General features: G+C 38.1%; 2 protein-coding genes across 2 annotated transcripts; one reads left to right on the forward strand and one right to left on the reverse strand.

The window, feature by feature from the left end:
* The first annotated feature begins 1,966 nt into the window (after positions 1-1,966).
* LOC124397372 (apoptosis regulator BAX-like) lies at positions 1,967-9,160 on the forward strand. The gene is made up of 6 exons (XM_046866957.1): positions 1,967-2,285; positions 2,375-2,405; positions 5,289-5,459; positions 6,969-7,104; positions 7,224-7,328; positions 8,867-9,160. Exons 1-6 carry the CDS (start codon positions 2,264-2,266, stop codon positions 9,017-9,019), a joined length of 618 nt encoding a protein of 205 aa, XP_046722913.1. The 5' UTR covers positions 1,967-2,263; the 3' UTR covers positions 9,020-9,160.
* Positions 9,161-12,314: 3,154 nt separating this feature from the next.
* Positions 12,315-17,949, reverse strand: LOC124396362 (toll-like receptor 13). Its single transcript, XM_046865467.1, has one exon. The coding sequence runs from the start codon at positions 16,928-16,930 to the stop codon at positions 14,123-14,125; it is 2,808 nt and encodes a 935-aa protein (XP_046721423.1). The 5' UTR covers positions 16,931-17,949; the 3' UTR covers positions 12,315-14,122.
* Positions 17,950-21,564: the final 3,615 nt, after the last annotated feature.

The following is a 21,564-nucleotide window of genomic DNA, read 5'->3' on the forward strand; positions in this document are numbered from 1 at the left end:
ATAATATAATATGGGTGGAAGACGTTGATGTGTGAAATGAGAATGAGTGTGTGGTTGAGTTGAGTTGAGTTGATCAGTGTGTTGATAGTTTGCTTGATCATCATAACATCCCACTGTGTGTATGCATTGTGAATAGAATATAGAAGCACTGATGCACTAGGCACTGGAAATGCAAGCTACATACTAACACTTGGGACTTTGCTATAAATTTGAGCAAAATGTAGGAGTAATCCCCTTTTGAGTTTCTCACACAGTGTCCTTTTTTATTTCAGTTGAGATCAGTAATGATCACAATGTTCAGTAAAATAGAAATGACTGAAATACACTGAAAAATAAAGGAACACTAAATTAACTATTAACTTAATTCCAAATGTGTGTGTAAAAAAAGAAAAGAGAAGTGAAAATGTGTATGAGACATTGTTCCATATAGAATATCTCACTTTATTGTCAATACCATTAGAAATCAATAGATTTTGATTAACCAACGTAAGAAGGCCACATCAAACATCCAATGCCTTTCGAAGGTTCGGAAACATGGAATCTTTTATGCTTTTTGAGAGACATATTCATGCTCTCATTTGTTATGATGCAACAAACTCGGTCATTTCATGGTATGAAGATTCACTGTGACCAAACAAATCTATAAGTGTCCAGATGTTAAATTTTATTTCCAGTAAAAAAATCCTTCCTTAGAATGAATCACAGCTTTGTACACTTTCGGTTCTCCGAACATTCAGCTGAAATACTTTGCCGTGCTTCTTGTAAAACTCCCCAAAGATGTTCTTCACTAGTTGGAGATTTCTTTCTTGTGATTCAATTCATTCCAGAGCAGTTCAATAGGATTTGGTGACAGGTGACTGGGCAGGACATTCCACAAGAGATATCACTCCAGATGACTATTGCTCTCAAAATAACACTTACTGGTGTTTGACAGAATTGCATGGTTTTGAATGATTAATGGTTGCCATATTCGTTCCTTTCACCCAGAACCAGTATTCAACCTTCCCTGCTCCAAAACAACTCCACACCATTAAGCTTCCACCTTCATTTTTTATTTTGGCAGTGGGGCAGTCTGCTAACATGTTCTCTCCTGTTCTCTGTCTTACAGAAGTTCTTCTGTTCGAGCCAAACATGTCCTATTTGTATTCCACAGAACTTTCTTCCAGCCATTTACTGAATGATTCTTGTGTGATGCCTCTTACCAAGTTTGAGAATTATCTTTATTGAGTTTGTTAAATAGAAACAAAAGGAACATGCCTGTGTCCCAAAAAACACTAAAGGCCAGGTGTTTCCATACTTTTGGCTTCATTGACTTCACATTAGAAACAGAAAGCTGGATTTTTTTGAGAGTCCCCACTTTAACTCCTCGGCACTTTCAGGAACTGAGGCCTTCTTCTTCTTTCGGGTTCACCCATTAGGGGTCGCTACAGCGGATCATCCGTCTCCACACCCCCCTGTCCTCTACCTCTGTCACACCAACTACCTGCATGTCTTCCTTCACCACATCCATAAACCTGCTCCTTGGTGTTCCTCTTTACTCCTTCCTGGTTTTCCTCCATTCCTTCCTGCTTTTCCTCCATCTTCAGTATTCTTCTACAAATATACCCCATGTCCCTCCTCTGCACATGTCCAAACCATCTCAATCACACCTCCCTCACCTTGTCTCCAAAACGTCCTACATGCGCTGTCCCCCTAATAAACTCATTTCTGATCTGAGGCCTAATATCAGAAACAACAAAAAAAAAAAAAAAAAAGTGCGTTCTAGAGACATCTACTGGTCAGGTTGCGTAAGTACAACGAACAAACCACATTCTAATATACAGTATTACACACTTTTCAGGAAGCTTGTTCATTTTCTGTTGAAATATGTACTTTTATTATATAAAACATATAAGGTTAAAAATGCAATAATTAGATAACTCTGGTTTGGGATCAGATCATCAGATCAGATCATTGGGAATATAGGGATGGCTGGGTTTTATTCATTGTAGGTTATAAAGCGGAATAGTTTTTATTTCTCAACAGAATAATTTACAGGTTCGGGGAAGAGACACTGAGGAAGACGTGGAAGTTCTCAAGGCGGACCCGTAAACCCGTATTTCCGGTATACAGCGAACCACGTGACGTCTGCTTCATGTATATATATGTAGTGTATGAACTTATATATGAATTAGAGACGCCGGTTTAGACACGGTACAAGTGACCCGTGTGAACGCTCGAACCGTTTTACTTTCGAATTATTTATTTTCGTTTATTTTTGAACATGTCTAACGAAGGAACACCTGGTAAGTGCCATCGTTTCTTTCCTTTTTTTCAAATATATGGCGAATTTTACACCACTGCAACCTCAACATGTTATTTCCTCAATCTACAGATAAACAAATTGGGGAATCCCTGTTAATCAGGTGAGTGTGTTTCCCCCATGCTGAATGTTCCTCCGGTCATGTTCTCACTTCTTCCCATCTCACTTTCAACCAGGAGTGTAGATACTGTAGATGCAGCAGAAAGACCTATACACAACATATTTCTGTGTATTTATGATACAGAAAGTCGTAAAACGAAAGTGAAAGTAAACTTTGAGTGGATAAAAAAAAAAATAGAGGGTTATTTTTTTTAGGATTAATATACAAGTCAAAGGTTATTTAAATTTTTTAAAAAATCAGACACTTTTTGGGTTTCAAAACACCAAAAGTGAAAACTAAGTAAAGACCATGAGATCTGGAGTGGCAGCCATTTCATCTCTACCTCCTACACATACTAAAAAACTGCCTGTAAATTTGTGTGAATGTTCTCGTACACTAAACTGACCTAAATATTCTCATCACACTGGGTTTGGTGTAAATGCCAGGCAGTTTGAAATGACCCAGACGTCCACTCCATGGTTTTACCCCCCGCCCTAGAAAAAGCATAAAAAGCAAAAACTGACAAACACAACAAAATGATGAATGACAAAATCTTTCGGTAATGAAGTTTAACATCAGGTATCTTCTCAGGGAGTTTTTCCTCACCACCACTGCCTCATTTGTTAACTTATAAGGACAAATGTGTGAATTAAAATGTGACATTCTCAATCTATATATGTTATAAGTGCTATACAAATTAAAAATTTATAAATTGAGCTATCCTGGACCAAATTTGGCATCTGATGGTTGTGAGTTCAAATCCCAGCTGCTCCTAAGCAAGGCTTTTAGCCCTCCAGCTGCTAAGTTGTATGGAAAGGTCGCTCTGGATGAGGGGCGTCTGCCAAAATTCGGAACATTGACATCTTCCTATTTTTCTAGGGTGCTATTAGTTTTGAAAAATGGCCGCGTATTGTGTATTGTCGCAACTATATGATTCGAAGCTGAAAAGTTGGGGATCTCCTTCATACACATTTACCCTAACCCCCAAATAAATAAATAAAATAAAATAATATAAAATCCAATAAATATATAAATAATAAATGCCGCTGTTCCACACAAGCAAACTGTACACACAAAAGTTTGTGGACACCTGACCATTAGATTCGTATGAGCTTTTTGGAAATCCCATTCCACATTTGGTCCTTATTCCCAATTACAATAAAACGGGGTGCAGTCACCGTTCACATTCATCCCAAAGTTGTTTAATAGAGTTTGAGGGTCGGATCTTTAAAGCAGGAGATCTTCCACTCCAACCCATGTAAAGCATATCTTCATGGAGCTGAATTTGTACACCAGGGCATTGTCACGTGGAACAGGTTTGGATCTCCAAGTTCAACTGAAGGGCATTTAAATTTTTTGTGGTAACAGTTTCAGGAAAAACCACACATGTCCCAAAACATTTGTCCGTGTATTGTATCATGTGATGCGTTACCGTAATTTGTGATACATTTACACTCAATTTACTTCCAGTTTTAGTGGTGTTTCGTTTTGTCTAGTTCTTCTGCTGATCGTGTTTGTGCGCTCCTGTTCACGGTTAAAGCTTTTAACCACAGATCATAGCGGATAAACCCTGAATAAAAGTCCTCAGCGTTTATTTCAGTATCTCTAGTATATAGAAAAGTATATCGAAAATAGAAATCTTTCTGAACACTTGATCACTGTGTCATTGTGACTCATGTCCGGTTAATCTGCTCTGATTTTTTTTTTAGTTCCTTGTTGACTTCATAACTGTGCTTCCCCATGATCTGTTCCTTTCATGACATGATTTTGAATACAGCTGTCTCACGGTCTTAAAGCAGTTACACTTTCAAAATGAACGCGCTTCGGCATCAGTGCCAGGGATGCAGGCAAGATCAATAAAATCATCCGAAAGGCTGAATACATAATTGGACACGTACTGGACAGATTGGAGACAGTGAGGGACTACAGGTCACTGAACAACCTTCTGTCCATCATGAGGCAGCGGAGTTCATTCTCCAACAGACTGATTCAACTCCTCTGTCGCAAAAGAACGCATCAGGAAATCATTCCTACCGTACGCCAATGGACTGTACAATGACTCACCTTGAAACTTCTATACAAATTTTTTTGCCAGTTTGCATTCTGGGTTTTCTGGGTAGCATCGTCTGCAATATTGTATTTAATTGTAAAAGGAACAATTATTAAATTACATTCCGCTACTGTTTATATAACCTGCTGCTGCTGTAATGCAGTACATTTGCGGCATTTAGCAGACGCCCTTATCCAGAGCGACGTACTGAATAAGCAATGAATAAATCTACACTGTAATAATTTCCCTCAAGGGATTAATAAAGTAAGTCTAAGTCATTCCCAAGATTCTCTGCTGTAGGTGAAAAGGAGTAGCTCAGTGTTGGTCAGAGTATAAGACTAGAAAGAACATTACTTATAATCACACACTCCAGTGCTCATGTTAGTTCTCACTCTCCAGTGTTCTGTATTGTTGAAAGATTTATGATCACACTCTTGATGTCACCCAAATGAGGATGGGTTCTCTTTTGAGTCTGGTTCCTCTCAAGGTTTCTTCCTCATAACATCTAAGGGAGTTTTTCCTTGCTACAGTCGCCACGGCTGCTCATCAGGGACAAACACACATCGTTCACATTGACTGTTGATTTGTCTGTTGTAAAAGCGCTATAGAAATAAACTTGACTTGACTTGTTGGACATCTTTAAGGGTTATTCCATCGTATCCAAGGATGCCGCTTCTGGGCCCTTGAGCAAGGCCTTTGAGACATATATAAAATATAATATAATATGGCTAATAACGCGAACAATAAGTGAAGTCTAATAACCACTAAACAGCATCTCGTAACCTGTTCTAATGTCTGGATAGATATGTACTCATCATTTTCTTTGTGTATCTCAGGGTGGTTCAGGATCAGATTATGAACATGATTAATGGAGGAAAGGTCTCTGTCCCGTCCCTCCCGGCGGTTCAACCTTTATCCAATGTGCAGCATCAGAAGCTGTTGGATCAGTTGGCTCAGTCGGTTAAAGTGATTGGGGACCAGCTTAATCAAGAACACACCTTCAATCAGTAAGTATGACGTGAATTTGAAACGTAGCCAGATTACTTTTAACTAATGTGTCTTTTATGTTTCAAAATATCAAAGCTAATAATGATTCACTTTATTCCATTGAGCGATGGTCATATGACTCTTTGGTTAGCTGCTAGAAAACAATTTATTTTACATGTACTTTAAGTATTTTGTAGGTAAATCATCACTGACTGAATAAAGTGATGTGTCCGAAAGTTCTCTCTGAATTCCACAGCGATTTGTCAGTTCTCTTCCTCAACTCTTTTCTTTTTGAAGAACGAAACGCCATACTTTTGATCTGTTTATGGGTACATTTAACTCTAACTACAAATCAAAGTTTTCTTTCAATGCACTTTTTCTATTAGGTGATCGTTTCTATAGCAACAACTCGCACACATGTGCTACATAACCTAAGACTAACATTACATGGGAATAAGTATGGGTTTAATCAAACAATATTGTTGAAAGGAGTTTGTTTAACGTTTTTAGGAGGAGTATTCGGTTTCAACGCTCTCGAACAGTCAGAAGTTTTTCGAAAACCCTTTTCGATGTGGATACGTTTTGAAATCGCAGTTTTCGCGTCGCAGTGTGGACCGTGAAAATTGGAGGCTTTCTAAAAGCAAATTTTTAGTCATTACTGTGACGTTTCGAAGAGACCGGAAAGTAACTAAACAGCGAGCAGAAATGACACAGATTGAAGCTTCTTACCTTTAGCTCGTCCGCAGTACAGGGACGTAAACGATTTCAGATGTTTCAGTGTGGACGATCAACTTTTGGGAAATGAAAGTATATAAAAACGAAAGTGTGGACGCGGAGAGTTTTCCGTATTTATACGGATTAGTGTAGGCGTAGCTTCTAAAAGGAGTCGTTCACAAATACAAAGTTTTCTGCTCACCAAAAACCAGTACCAAAGCATAAAAATGTGCTAAATGAAAACAATCTATTAATTATATTAATAAATATTGAGGACATGCATTCAAACTGAAACAAAAAGTAACACTCCAAATAAATAAAAACAGTTACATTCAAAATGAATAAAAAAAAAAAAAGACACTTTATTGAACAGTGATTTTCTTCTAGAAGCCGCTCTTGTACTGTATAATGACAGCGGACTGTATAATTCTCAGGCGCTCTAGCAACCCGGAAAAACTATCAGCATAGATTTTTTTTTCAATCAACTATTGTGGCCGATTAATCAGCAAAACCGATGAAGCGTTCGATCTCTATTAGTAACCTATCCGATCAGTAACCCAGAGGCACTGAGCTACCACTGCCCAGTAGGTGTTGGAGCTGGGAGTTGGAATCCCTGATGACCATCTGTAGTCTGCAGTGGTTGCTTGGTTATGGAGTGCCTAGCGGGCTGAGATCTGACTGGAACAAGCTTGTTAAGATGAATTAAGTGTAAATTGAATGTTTATTGTAATAAACCATTATAGGAAAGTAAAACACTTTTCACATCATACATCATTGTTTATACATATTTTCTCTGTTACCTGTGTGTCCCTCAGTCAGATCGATGGTTTAGCAAGTCTGGGTGATAAGAACATTTTTTCGAAGCTTGTGGAGGGGGTCTTCAGCGATGGACAGATCAATTGGGGAAGAATCATCGTGCTGTTCTACGCAGTAGGAAAGCTGGCTGTGAAGGTCCTGAAGATCCTTGTGCTATGTGTGTGTGTGTGTGTGTGTGTGTGTGTGTGTGTGTGTGTGTGTGTTTATTGGTGTGTGCATAACTTACCTTTGTTTCTTCATTCCTTTTTGAGTAGATGGTGCTAGCGAACCTGCCCAGAGTGTTCTCTGAAATTCTGGATATGTGCTTGGATTTCTTCAGGACCAAGCTGTTGTTATGGATTCACAGCATGGGTGGATGGGTAAGGAGTAAACTTACTATGACTCTGTCCTTTTAGATGCTCTTTTCATATTTTAGATCTTTTTGCTTCTAGAAAGAAATGTTTAAAATGATCTGCCTAAAGAACAAGACTAGCATGAAATGAGTACAACCACATTTCCGTAAAAAGTAGGGACACTGTGTTAAATGGAGCGCTGATATCAAGCCAGATGGTCCCTCTCCTCTTTAGTCAGGAGGACGTGGTGTCCATAGTTTCCAAAAAGAAATTAACCTTTCGATTCCTCTGACCACAAAACAATTTTCCACTTTGCCTCAGTATATTTTAAATAAACTTTGGCCCAGAGAGGATTGCAGCATTTTTGTTTTCTTCTTTGCATTATAGAGATTTAAATGGATGACATGGCAAACTGTTTACAGATAATGATTCCTGGAGGTGTTAATAAGCCCATGCAGCGATTTCCATTACACAATCATGATCGTTTTAAATGCAGTGCCGCCCCAGGCCTTGAAAGATTACTGCTTTCCAATATTGATATTATTGTACTGTCAATGATGAGATATTCAACTGTTTTGCAATTTTATGTTGAGAAATATTATTCTGAAATTATTCCACAATTTGTAGACGCAGTCTCTTACAGATTGGTGAAGCTCCGCCCATCTTTACTTCTGAGAGTCACTGCCTTTCTAAGATACACTATTTATACCCAATCATCTTGCTGACTCGCTGTCAACTAACCTCATTAGTTGCGAAATGTCTCTCCGACTGTTGACTTTTAATAGGACTTACTTTTTCCAGATCTTTCTTGCTCCCATCCCAAATTGTTGCAGCCATCAAATTTAAAATAACGTTTCCTTAAAATGGTACATTTGCTCAGTGTAAACATTTGATTTGTTTATTTGTGTTCTATTGTGAAGAAAAAATGGGTTTATCAGATTTGCAAATCATTAAGTTTTAATTTACATTTTACAGTGTCCCACCTTTTTAAAAAAAATGGAGTAGTAAACAAAATGCCTAGAATTATAAATATATATTTCAATTATTACAAACTAATAATGGGAAATATACGATATATCATCCATATGACACATTTTTATTTGGTAAAATGGCATTTGCATTTACAGCATGTGGCAGACACCAATTTTACTTATATAACTGAGCAGTTGAGGGTTGAGGGCCTCAGTCAGTGACCCAGGAGTAGCAGCTTGGAGGTGCTGGGATTTAAACTTACAACCTGAAAACCAGCAGTTTAACATCTTAACCACTGAGCTACCACTTTCCATTCCCATGTCAAATAATGTTTTACACTGTGGTGTACTGTGGCCTTGAATTTACACTCCACAGACGAATTATTGCTCATTTATTTGTTTCATGGTCTTTGTTTGACGGTGGTCTGGTGTCCCTGCGTCTAGCTCAAGTTCAAGACTCCCTGCATGCTGGAGCAGAAAGAATTCTTCCCAAACGTCTTTCTGATTAATGAGCCAAAAAGGCTTCCAGTCTGGAGGAATTTATGATTCATATATATATTTTTAATGCTCCACCCTGTGTTTTTGTTTATACAGATCAACAGCATTTCAGCGCTGACCCAATTCTCAATCGAGCATATCTCCGCTTCCTCCTTCTGCACCATTCCGTCTACTGAACTCGTCCTGGCCTTCGTCTGCGGGATAGCGTTGGGTAGCATCATTGTCTGGAAACTCAGCAGGAGCAGTTGAGAAAGAGAGAGAGATGGAGAGAAGAGAGAGAGAGAGAAAAAAACTAGATGCACTGTGACAAACAAAAGCTTTTAATGTGTTTATAGTAATTGTGAGGTTTTCTACAAGTTGATATTTTACATATAAAATTGTTTTATTACAGTTTTTCTCAGTTCCTTTGGAGCGTTTCTCGAATCCCCCTTAATATTTGCAAACCAGCGAAAGCATTTCTCAAAACAAATTTTATAAACCGCACGACAAAATGGATTTCTTGCAAAACCCTGTACTTTTCTCTAAGTCCTTAGTTGTGTCACTGACCATTTTATTGGCACCAAAATAACGAGTCCTTTTGTCATTGTTCACAAACAAGTTTCTCAAAATGTTTATTCGTGTTCTCAGTATGATGGCGCACGGTTTCAGCATTTCCTGGTGTTACAACGAGTGAAAATGCATAAGGCTGAATTTCTTCTGAAAAGCAGATACGAATTTCAACAGCACAAATGTACACATCACTGAATGTAAGATACTGATTACAAGACACCGGACAGGATTCACATTTTTACTGTACTGGTGTTGGATCGTTTTCTGTTTGTTCATCCATTTTCAGAACTTGTAATTCTGTGTTTCACTCTGTCGCCAATTTAAGGTTAACTGGGCCAAAGCTGATGCCGAGATGTTTTGGTGGTTAAAACTATACATACAATATATTTTGATCAACACAACGTAAACAATTGATAATGTAGGAAACAGCAGAGACTTGTTCACAATCACATTTGCGATGTGACAAGACAAGAAATTGCTTTTTTGATGTGCACACGACACGATGTGGAGGTTGAACAAGTAGTTTTGAGAACTCCATTTCTGATCTGAGAAACGCCCCAAAGCAACTGGGAAAAACGAAACATTTTTATTCTCTAGTCTCAATTGTTTGCAGTTTTTCAGCAGAGCAGGCGCTGTGTATATTTCGGTAGCAATTAGTAGTTTTTGGAGCCCTCTGCTGCCTGCTTTGATGAATTGCATTGAAACTGCACTTAACTTTTTTTCCCTCTTTCCTGTTTTTCCTGTAGTTTCTTTGCTCTCTGACGCACCTGATTCAACTAATCAGTTAACTGAAAGCCCTTTTGAGTCGATCTGGGTGTGTTAGTGGTAAAAAACAGTCGTTCTCTGAAAAGGGGAAAACATTTTTTTTGTTCTTCAAATATTTGCCTTTTGTACTCACTAAATTACAGCGGTGAATGACATCCACATTCCTGTGCGTGAGCAAAACAACAATGCCATGCCAAAATATGACGCCAGTTCAACAAAAACTCCTCTTTTTACATTTCTACTTGAATAGGGGTACTAAAAGTTCTTGCTTTAAAGTAAGAGTAGTGATGCATGAGTGTGTGGTGTGCAGAAGACTCCGTTCTTCTGCGCATCAGACGTTAATAAAGAGATATATTTTCCTATAGTTAAATACACAGTGAGTGAACCCTTACTCCACACACACTTTCACCAGAACCATGAGGTTACACCTGCACTCTCACCTCTCATTCAATACCCTTTAGAGTAGTGAGGAAACATTGGAATTACTCATTGAAGCATATGTTGGGATAGAGCGGGGTTATCTCTGGTGAAGATTTCGTTTGCTGAATTTAGAATTTTGTATTTACAGAAGTTCCCAATGAATCCCATTCCCAAAACCGCCAATGGTACTAGAGCAGGGAAATCAGGACATGGTGTTCTCTGGGATCACTTTTGCCTGCACCTGTGTTTGTTTACCTGCCCAGTAAAGGAAAATGTCTAGTTCTAGACTTCTAACTATTATCACAATAAATTGTTCCAAATGGACAAAAGTTTTCAACTTAGTGCTATTTTGCTTATAGACATACTGATGTAGGTGAGGTGAGGAGGCCTGGGGTGCAGTCAGCATTCCATTTTATCCCAAAGTTGTTTATTAGGGTTGGAGCTCGATAGCAGGAGATCTTTCATTCCAACCCATGTAAAGCAGATCGTCATGGAGCCAGCTTTGTGCACAGGGGCATCCTCATGCTGGAACAGGTTTGGGGTCTCCTAGTTTAAGCTTAAAGGAAAGAGCACATATTGCTGGAAAAGTCAGTTTTCCAATACATTTGCTATATAGTGTGTGTTTTTGTGTGTATATATAGATATAATGTATTGAGGTAGACCCAAACTTACGACATAGATATGGACTAAAGTCCATCAGGTCGTAAGTCAAGAAGTGTGACTATGATGCGTTCCGATGACACATTTACATTTCTTTTACATAGTACAAATAAAGTACATTAAAAATTATATATATATATATATATATATATATATATATATATATATATATATATAAAATGCATTCTAAGATGAAGAAAGTTACTCTGAGGTCTAGGATTCATCTTACCTATTATTTTTGCTACAGATATATATTTTTTTACATTTGAATTATTTGATCAAAATACCCACTGTGCACTTAAACACATTTAAAAGAGAATAAATACAGAAAAGAAATACATTTATAGGCCGTAAATTAACGAGTGTTCGAGATTTTGTCATCCATTAATCACTACCATGTCTTTCATTTTTCAACCTGCTTTCATGTAATACCTCACTCTCTACCTCAGCCGTAATCACTCCATTATCTGTGAATGTCACTTCATCACCTTTTATTTTTTTGCCTGAAAATTTGTAAAAGGTTTTTTTTTTTTTTTCTAGCAATGTTTCTTAATGGGAATAAACACAATCGAAAATATTTGAGGCTTTTGTATTCAATTTCCAATCAATTCTGGAAAAAGTAAGTGTGTAATTTTCCCAACTCATGAGGTTATTTGATAACAGCATCATAGAGAAGCAGAGTCTCTTCAGAAGTAAAAAACCTTCTAGGAATTGTTGTATATTATACATTTAACAATAGATATTATGCCACAAACCCTTCATGTATGTAGCATCTGTATTTGAGCGAGAACGGCGTGTCGTGTTATTTCATGCCTCCATATTTTTACGCTATTGATACCTGGGTTTCTTGGGTAGATGACAGGATAATTGTATGTGCTGAAAGGGTGAAGACTGGGACTTGCCCAGGGGTTGATGGTCTTTGAAACCAACTCTCTCATGATATGCCACAGGAGATGTAGTCGTGACTGCAGAGATGTACTTGAATGGTAAGTTTAAGGTTTTTTGAAATGATGTGCCAAAGAAATAAAAGAAGTAATTCAAATGACATAGAGGAAAAATACAGAGGGGCAAATAATCTACAAAAAAACTAAGCAGTGCAGAGCAAAACAACAAAAACCTGAAAAAGGAATTAACACTAGGGAAGAGAAACATTGGACCGGCCTATGAAAGTGAAAAACTAAGAACAACACTGAGATGTAGGTGTTGGGAGGTTGTGGGCTTCTGGGTAAGCATGGCCTTAGGGCAGTTGTGGTTCAGTGGTTAAGGCTCTGGGTTACTCACCCTATGGTCGGCGGTTTAAGCCACAACGCCACCACTGTTGGGCCTTTGAGCAAGGTACTTAACCATATCTGCTCTATGGTTGAGGGAAGTGGTAGTCTATGGTTAAGGCTCTGGGTTACTGATCGGAAGGTCATGGGTGCAAGCCCTGATATCACCAAGCTGCCACTTTGTATCATGGGTGACCTTGTGTTCTGACCCCAGCTTCTTAACATTGGTGGGATATGTAAAGAAAAATGTCACTGTGCTGTAAAGTACGTGTGGCAAGCAATAAGCCCCTTTACTTCATACAGGAAAAAAAATCCATTATAACAAAGAGAGAAAGCCATGAGAACGCCATCTTTTGGATAAAAGAAGCCCAGTCACAGTTAGATTACATATAGCTTTTTTTAATTGACTATAAAATGAGGTTCTTTAGTCTACCTGGCATGGGTTTTCCATAAAGCATAAATACACCTGGTTTTGGACAAACCTCAGTTTTGTTAAAAACCCTAAATAATAGAAGCAACATGAAGAATAAGGAGCTTTCAGTATCTATGTCTGAAACCAAGTTCTGGAAAACTATTTGTTGAACAAAAGTTTATGTTTAAGGCAGTGAGAGGATAAAGAGTGAGATTAGTAAGTCTTTATTATGTGGATTATTGTAGAATGTATTACGTGAAATCATCAAATATAATCATCATCATCATCATCATCATCATTATCAATGCCACCAACTCATTCATATTATACAATTTTATATACGATACAACTTCAATTTGCCAAAATAATTCATCTAAACACTAAACACTCCAAAACGTTTTTTTTTTTTTTTTTTTTTTACAAATCATATACCATAATAAGTGTCATGCACATCAAGCAAATGTAAATATGCTTACATTCATTACAGAAATACTATGCTCATAAGAACTGGCAAAAAACAACAATAACAAATGAAAAATCTGGTATAAAAAGTGTTCTCAATGATAGCTGCTAACTCTAAAGCTCTTCAATTTGACACAAAACTGCATGAATTCAACCACGTGAAAATATCTAAACAAACATTTCACTTTCACCTTCTTAGACTTCTTCATGTTCCTGGTTGAACTGTGCATGGTTTGTATGTTCTGTTCACTTATAAGATGATGGACAACCTACAAACAGATTCCTCCATACTTTGTGGTAATGAAAATAAAAAAAGCAAGCATGTGTCCTGTTTTCTCTTTTCTCGTAAAGTTTAAAGCAAATGCACTACATGGAATCAATATATTGGGACACGTGTTCCAGCATGCCAGCTCCATGAAGAGTGGAAGTTCTCCTGCTATAGAGCTCTAAACCCTATTGAACTCTATTTGGATAAATGTGAACGATGACTGCACCTCAGGCATCCTCACCTGACCTACATCATTACCTGAATTTTTTAACACCACTGTGGCTGAAGGAGCCCAATTCTCTACAAAATCTGGTGGAACACCTTCCCAGGAGAGTGGAGGTTATTATAAGAGCAAATGTGGACTCATTGTGGAATGGGATGTTCAAAAAGAAGAACATACATTTTCTGAAAATATGTTACAAATGTGTGTAAATATCCACGTGCTGTTTTTAAACCCACATCGCAAGCTAACACAATTAATGCTGAGGAACAGATTATTTGGAGGAAAAATTTCTTCTTTTGATTGAAATACATTAATACTTTTGAATCTACGTTGCAGGCTGAGGTGCAAGTTTTGCCCATAGTCTGTCCCAGAAGGCATTACGCAGAGCTGGGACTTGCGGCCAGTCTATGTAGGTCCGTGTCTTCACCAGTCGCGATAGTCTATGATGTACATTTAAGAGTTGATGAGGAACCGTCTCCAGGAAGACTATAACAAGCACGTCCCTGTGTTCAGCCAGCAATCTGTACGTTGCTAAACGCATCTCCAAAGAGCACCATTTGCTCCGGAGGTAGTTGCGGCTAACCAAGCAGAGGGTGTGCCGGCTCCTGTAGATGCTGTTGGTGATGTTCTCCACAACGTCTTTACCAAGTTCAAAGTCCCTGCTGTGCAGGCAAAGCTTAAGAAAAGGGGGCCCACGTTTCTCCAAGTTGGGCAGAAGTTCATCCATCACCCAGTGCTCGTCTTTCCCACAGTAGGATACAAAAACATCAAAGTGGTATTGTCCCTTTTTATTTGCCCTCATAGCCTCCTCGACCCAGGCACGAGCAATGTGAAAAAAAGCCATTAGGTAATCTCCAGCCAGCTGGTGGAACAGCACTACCAGCATGAAAAATACCAGTCCAAGAGAAGTGGAGGCAAAAAGGAGGAAGCCTACATCGACAAAACAGTGATCCTTAGCATACTCACGCAGGAGCTGGGTTTCATCAACATTTTTACAGGGCAGCATTTTGGATGAGCTCCTGGGAAACCACACCTCAACACTCTGTTCATACTTTGCCCAACTGATGATCCAAGCATTGTCACAGCTACAGTGTAGAAGTGGATGTTGAATGATAAGATAGCGAAGGCTTTTCAGCGGCTCTACAAAGTTCTCCATAATGCTGAAGGCATAATCGTTGTGAAAAAACAGCACTTTCACTGACTGCAGGTCTTTGGTCAAGTCTTTCTCCAGCAAAGGTACAGAACAATAGGACATATGCAAGTACTCCAGATTGGAGAGGTTGTGAAAAATCCCACTGAGACCAGACTGATAAGACAAATCAACATTAAAAAGTATCAGACTCTTCAGGTGGACCAGTTGGTTCAAATCCGTCAAGTCTATTTGGGCTGTCTTGCGATTGGCTTTGATCGTAAAATGCCTCAGCGACTTGAGGAAGCGAGCAGGAAAAGATTGACCGCAGAGCAACTGCTCCGTCTCAGCAGTCAACTGGACAATAGATTTGAAAAACGTATTGTTACAGTCCTGCAAAGTTATAGCCTGGCCCCAAACGTAGAGGCTGAGGCCTACTTCCGATTCCCTGCTGTTGCTTAAAGTAAGGCTCATGGGTTTTATTCCAGAGCTGATATTCAGCTGAGTCAAATTGTCAGGAATGCTGAGGTTGACCTGGATCGTCAAACATTCAGAGGAAGTATACTGAAAGTTTCCCAAACTCACGAATTCTACAGACGTCAAATAAAGTAAACTCGTCGCCTCAACGACAATCAACTTATTGTCATTCATTTGCAGAGTTTGTAAGTTCCATAAGCCAAAGAAGGTATATTTCGTCAGATGAGAGATTTGATTAAAACTCAGGTCCAAAGATTTAAGCAAACTTGTATTGGCGAATGAAAAATCCTCGATGTGTTCAATGGAACTATGCATCCATTTCAGCTCCTCAAGAACTCTTAAGCAACTAAAATGCCTGCTGCTGAGAGTCCTAAAATAGTTTGTACTTAGATATAGTTTTTTGAGTTTTGTGTCAAGATCGCTCTGATTTTCACACAGCGCCAAAGCCCTGTCATCTCTGTTCCTACTCTCTGGGGTAACTAACCACTCTACCCTTAGCGATATCAGGTTCCTCAGCACGTTGATGAATGTTATATTAATTTTACTTTGATAATAATCTGAAGATAGATCAAAGTATTCAAGCTGCACACATTTATCTAATACAAGTGCACTTGAGTCGTCTATATTTAATAATTGTATGCTCAGTTTAGTCGACGAAAGTTCGCGTGCAGTTTCGCAGATTTTTTCGGTACTGTTTACCCTCTCTTTGAACAGTTGTACAATCAACCAATTCACTTTTTTTAATTCAGACTTCACATTTTCCAAATCCCTAAAGTGTATTAATAAATTGGAAATATTCCTGAAGTATTTTATCCCTGTTTTATCCACTATCGTGACATTTCCGAGATAAAGATCGACCTGCTGAATTCCATGTAATTCTTTGACATTAAAAGTAGTGCCATTAGGAAATGTGCAATTTGGCTTCCTGATAATAACTGAAGTGGCACTGTACATTAAACTGGTTAATGATGAAGACATGAATGTCAATCTGCACAACAAATCGGACAAGTCCTCGGTGCTCTCGTCAAACTGGAGTCTCTCCAACTTTGTGAAATCCTTTAATGCGTCTATTTCCAGGGACAAGAGCCCGCAGGAAAAGAACCTGAAAGTCGTGATGTTCTGAAGGTCACTTACAGTCTCGGTGGAAATAAAGAAACTAAAAAAGTATAAGCAGTAGAGTTCCAGAGTTTGCAGACTCCAAAGATTTCTAAATGTCCCTGGGAGCAAAGCAAAGTTGTACCCCGTGATTTGTAATTGCTTGAGCTTCTGAAACCTTGAGAAAGAGTATGGGTGCAGAGTCGAATTCTCTGCAAGTTCCAGACAGAGGAATTCAATTTGAGGAGGAACGCTGGCAAGGTCCATTCCCACGTTGGACACATCTTTACAGTACGCCGTTAGGTTGCTTTTTGGACAGAACCCGACTATGATATCGTTCAAATAGCCTTCATAAATAAAACATTTATCAGATACCCAACATAGCACGCATGCCACGAGATCTGTGAAAACAGCAACAGAGAAAAGATGCATGTTTGATCTTGCCTTGTCCGAGTAAAGCCGCTTCGCTGTCAGGTCTTTTTCCACCACCAGCTATTGAAATAATTCCTGAGATATCCAAGATATCCAAAAGATTTTAGATCGACCCAGAAGACCCTGTTCTCCAGTTTTTCTTTTTTTATTCAGAGTCTGAAAAGATTGTAGCCATGTCCTTTGTATCGACGGCGTTAGGTATTTCTTGAAAAATAAAAATAAATGCAGAACTCGTACTTCCTTTTTTTGGACTTTTAATTTGACTGTTGTGGCTCTGCTGTGGACAGGACTGAGGCGTTTATCAACTGGCCACAGGAAGAGATCTACGCCATACTCAATTACATTGCATATACACAGGTTTTTTTTGCACTTTTAACAAACTAACGGACTAAGGATTTCTTAGGTTTTTCCCAAGTCGACAGATAATCAAATAAAGTGTGTGGTGGTGGGGGGGTCGACACATGGTAGTCAACAATTGGGCAAGACAACTTAAATTTTTTTTTACACACAAACAATTTTCTAATAAACAACCCCAAATCTGCGTCTGAATCTGAAATGAAAGGTGCTGTGGATAAACATTGTTAAACCGAGAACATCACTCAAAGATATGGAAGAAAATATATAAATGGATTAATCAAAAACAAAACAAATAACTGCAGAAAGGCCACACTGCAGACAAGATTTACGTTTCACGTGTCGGCAAATCGGAATAAATCGGCTACATTGTCTGTGCACTCTAAGATGCGCAACATCGATGCACCAAAAAATGATCAGAAATTTATTTTTGGGATAAAATTGGACCTTTACAAAATCTGCCAGACTTTGTTAAATATTTCAATCCCTGCCGCCAAGATGCTCGTTTGTCGCTCACAGATCATGGAAAGTGAATCCTACAGGATGGGTTGCACATTACAGATGTTTATTATTAAAAGCTTCTTTCCTTTCACATTTTTATTTACAGCATTATCATAATGGGCTGTATATTAATTTATTTGTAGAGAACCATTAGTTCTGTGTAAAATCACACATTGAGCCCCCCATATTAGCAAAATGGCATGATCCTCATTTTAAACAACACTGCAAAGATTTGACTGTGAGAGTAGTAGTCGTATCAGGTTCCACATAAAAGCTAAGAATCTTCACCTATTGAGGGGGTCACATCTAAAAGACACCTTGAGTGGTAGATGCAAAAGAGTGTCAATTTCATCACCTATAAATATGTGTCTTCTAGACCCCAGAGGTCCCTTGGAGCAGGAAATGAATGGAAACGAACATTGAGAATCTCAAGCATACGGGAAAAATTTCAAGAGTGTAATCAGTAAACCTTTTTTTTAAAGGTTTTTTATAGGTTTTTAACCTTTTTGGACAGTCTACTAAACAAGTCAACTTGAGTAGGTTTTTATGGTTATTTCACGCATAAACATTAAAACATTCTTTCTAAACAAAACATTTTTCGGCCACGACGCGATCGCACAAATCACAATGAGACGTCAGATTCACTCGGTGAAGCTGTTTTATGGTCAGGTCTTTTCCACCATTTCACCAATTTGGAACTTGTAACACTATCTTGAGAAGGTGTTCAAGTATTTTTCTTCGGTGTGATTTTCCTCCGTACTACTTTTCATACTCAGGTTATTGTTATTGCATATGGATCCTAAACTAATGTTTATTTCCACTATATATTAATCCTTCGTGGGATTTTCTCTCAGAAAAGCAAGTTTAATATACATTATATAGGCAAAATTATTGAGACATATTTATATGTGGTTCTTTCTCAAACTGTTCCCACAAAGTTTGAGGCTTATAATTATATAGGATGTCTGTTGATGTGGTAGCAGGAAATGTTTCATTCACTTGAACTAGGAGACTAGAACCTGTTTCAGCATAACAATGCCAATGTGCACAAAGCCAGCTCCATGCAGATACATGGGTTGGAGTGGAAGATCCCTGCTGTAGAGGTCTGACCTTCAACCATTTTGAAGATCCATGAAATAACTTCCCAACTCAAGAACTTTCAGGATAGCTACCTAAATAACTATTTAAAGGACCTTTAAAGAAGTAGATGCCGAACTCGTAAACATCCTGTACCATCTAGGGAGGTACCAGTGCCAATTGGATCCGACTTTATGTGTGGAGTTTTGACATTGGACCTCTGTAGTGTTTAAAGGCTCTGGCATGGAGAAGCTGGTGTTGGATCTGTGATGAACACAAATGTTGAGCTATTTTATGAGTTGCTCAGTAGCTCCTAGTTTTATAACCACAAATGACTGTAAAAGATTGTAGAAAGAACATCACTTATAATCTTATACTCCAGTGCTCATGTTAGTTCTCACTCTCCAGTGTTCTGTATTGTTGAAAGATTTATGATCAAACTCTTGATGTCACTCAAATGAGGATGGGTTCCCCTTTTGAGTCTGGTTCCTCTCAAGGTTTCTTCCTCATCACATTTAAGGGAGTTTTTCCTTGCCACAGTCGCCACGGCTACTCATCAGGGATAAACACACACCGTTCACCTTAACTCTTAAATTCTGTAAAGCTGCTTTGGGACAATGTCGGTTGTGAAAAGCGCTATAGAAAACTTGACTTGACTTGACTTAAACAGAATGCTACAATGGCTCAGGACCACATGTTGCATTTAATCGCCTGTCACTGCACACCTTAACAACGATTGAACTGTAATGATTGGACATTCGGTGTTGACGATTGTTTCTCTTTTGAGTCTGGTTCTTCACAAGGTTTCTTTCTCATACCATACCATACCATACCAATCAGTTTTTTCCTTGCCACAGTCGCCACTGGTTTACTCAATAGGGATAAACGAAGAAATATTAGGAACAAATGTAAACATACTTTTATAACTGCTTTATCTGTGTAAAGCTGCTTTTGGACAATGTCACTTGGTAAAAATGCTATGCAAATCAAAAATGAATAATAATAATATTAATACTAACCTTACTGAACACCTTTGGGATGGATTGGAATCATGTCTGCAACCCAGGACGCCTCACCTCACCTACATCAGTACCTGACATTACTAACACCATACAGTACTTTTAATAAATGTATTTAATGTTTAAATGAAAATAACTATTTGTTGATACGTTGTTGAGGTGATATCGATGTTCCCATCTACTGTCCAATCATAGTAAATAAAAGACTTCAAGCTTTTAGCTGGTGAGAAGAACTTTACACACCAAATCACAAACTTTTGTAAAGTTAAAAATAAAAATGAACCCAAGATAAAGGTGTTAAACATTGGTGTCAAACAGAATGACTTTGTACACACAGTACACCAGTGCAGTCAAATTCGCCTGTGGATTTACCTGAACAAGGCATCCGGATATACTTTTTACAGATTTTACATAACCGCTCGATTTGCAAGCGTATACGGGGTTCGAAAAAGAAGCAAGAAACCAAAAATAGACATTAAACTTTCACTTCCTGTTTGCAGTTCCTGTATCACGTAAAAATTTACCACAGCTTACTTGTAAATCTGGGCTGGAGGCTGACTTGAATCTTTGATCCTGGTTTCTTTAGAAAATATAGCAATTTTTTTTTTTTACACTACATAAGTAAACGATTTGCTCTGGTGGGAAAATTCGTGTGTTAGTATAAAAAGAAATACAACACTTACACCCTGTGATGTTTATCTCTTCCCTTTCTTAGCTGTTTATCAAATCACATGATCACTGAAGCAACTGCTGAGCAAAACACAGAACCCTCAGCTGCCTCACTCACACACAATTACACAGTGGTGCAGGAAGTACACCATTCCTGTAGGTTATTAAAAAAAAAATCAGTGGTGGTAATGACAGTAATGAAGTAAATGTAATTCGTTACTGTACCTAAGTAGCTTTTTCACGTCTTCATCTGAGACTTTTACTGTAACTTCACTACTTTTCATAGTGAAATATTTGACTTTTTACTCTACATTATGCAAAATTAGTCGTTCTATTCTCGTTTTATTTACGAGGATAAAAACATAACTGGTTTTGATTGGCGCTTGGTGTATCTACTGATCACCAACATACAGTTCAGCATCAGTTCAACAGCAAGCAGAACATATAGAGAGGAACGAATGATGAAGAAGCTCTTGACAACACCTGTGGCCTCATTTGTGTGTTTTTATTGAAGTAGGTTTTGGGCTCATGATCATTTGAATCAAAATCAATCAGTGTTTGACTCATTAATATCATTCTATTAATAGATCAGTGTGCTGAAAGTGACAGTCTTTTCACATGAACTGAGTTGATTAAGCAAATAGTCTTGTGATAAAAATGATAATAGGAACATTATAGTCATAATAAATCATAGTACTTTGGATACTTAAGTACATTTGAAGGCAAAATACTTATGTACTATTACTCAGGTAAGAGTTTAAAGGAGCATTTTTACTTTTACTGGAGTCACATTTTACTGAGTGGATCTATTTATATTTAACTACATGGTTTATACTTCATCCCTCACTGCTAAAGTACTAATCCCCTGCGTAAATCTGACTCAACGACAACTCTTCCTTTTACATTTCCACTCAAGTAAAACGACAAAAAGTTCTCGCTTTTGAAAAAGGAGGGAAAGTAAAAAAGGTGATGGAAGAGAACGCTGTGAATAATTGATGCAGGTCAGTGTTCCAT

This window comes from Silurus meridionalis, chromosome 14 (genome assembly GCF_014805685.1).
Source record: "Silurus meridionalis isolate SWU-2019-XX chromosome 14, ASM1480568v1, whole genome shotgun sequence".
In the NCBI taxonomy this organism is placed as follows: domain Eukaryota; kingdom Metazoa; phylum Chordata; class Actinopteri; order Siluriformes; family Siluridae; genus Silurus; species Silurus meridionalis.

What these genes read in the sequence shown, in the direction of transcription:
- LOC124397372 (XM_046866957.1), top strand. Translation starts at nt 2,264, where the DNA reads ATGTCTAACGAAGGAACACCTG. An exon ending in GGGGAATCCCTGTTAATCAG is followed by an intron (nt 2,406 to 5,288) that starts GTGAGTGTGTTT and finishes TGTGTATCTCAG; the next exon opens with GGTGGTTCAGGATCAGATTA. An exon ending in CAAGAACACACCTTCAATCA is followed by an intron (nt 5,460 to 6,968) that starts GTAAGTATGACG and finishes TGTGTCCCTCAG; the next exon opens with TCAGATCGATGGTTTAGCAA.
- LOC124396362 (XM_046865467.1), bottom strand. Translation starts at nt 16,930, where the DNA reads ATGCATCTTTTCTCTGTTGCTGTTTTCACAGATCTCGTGGCATGCGTG.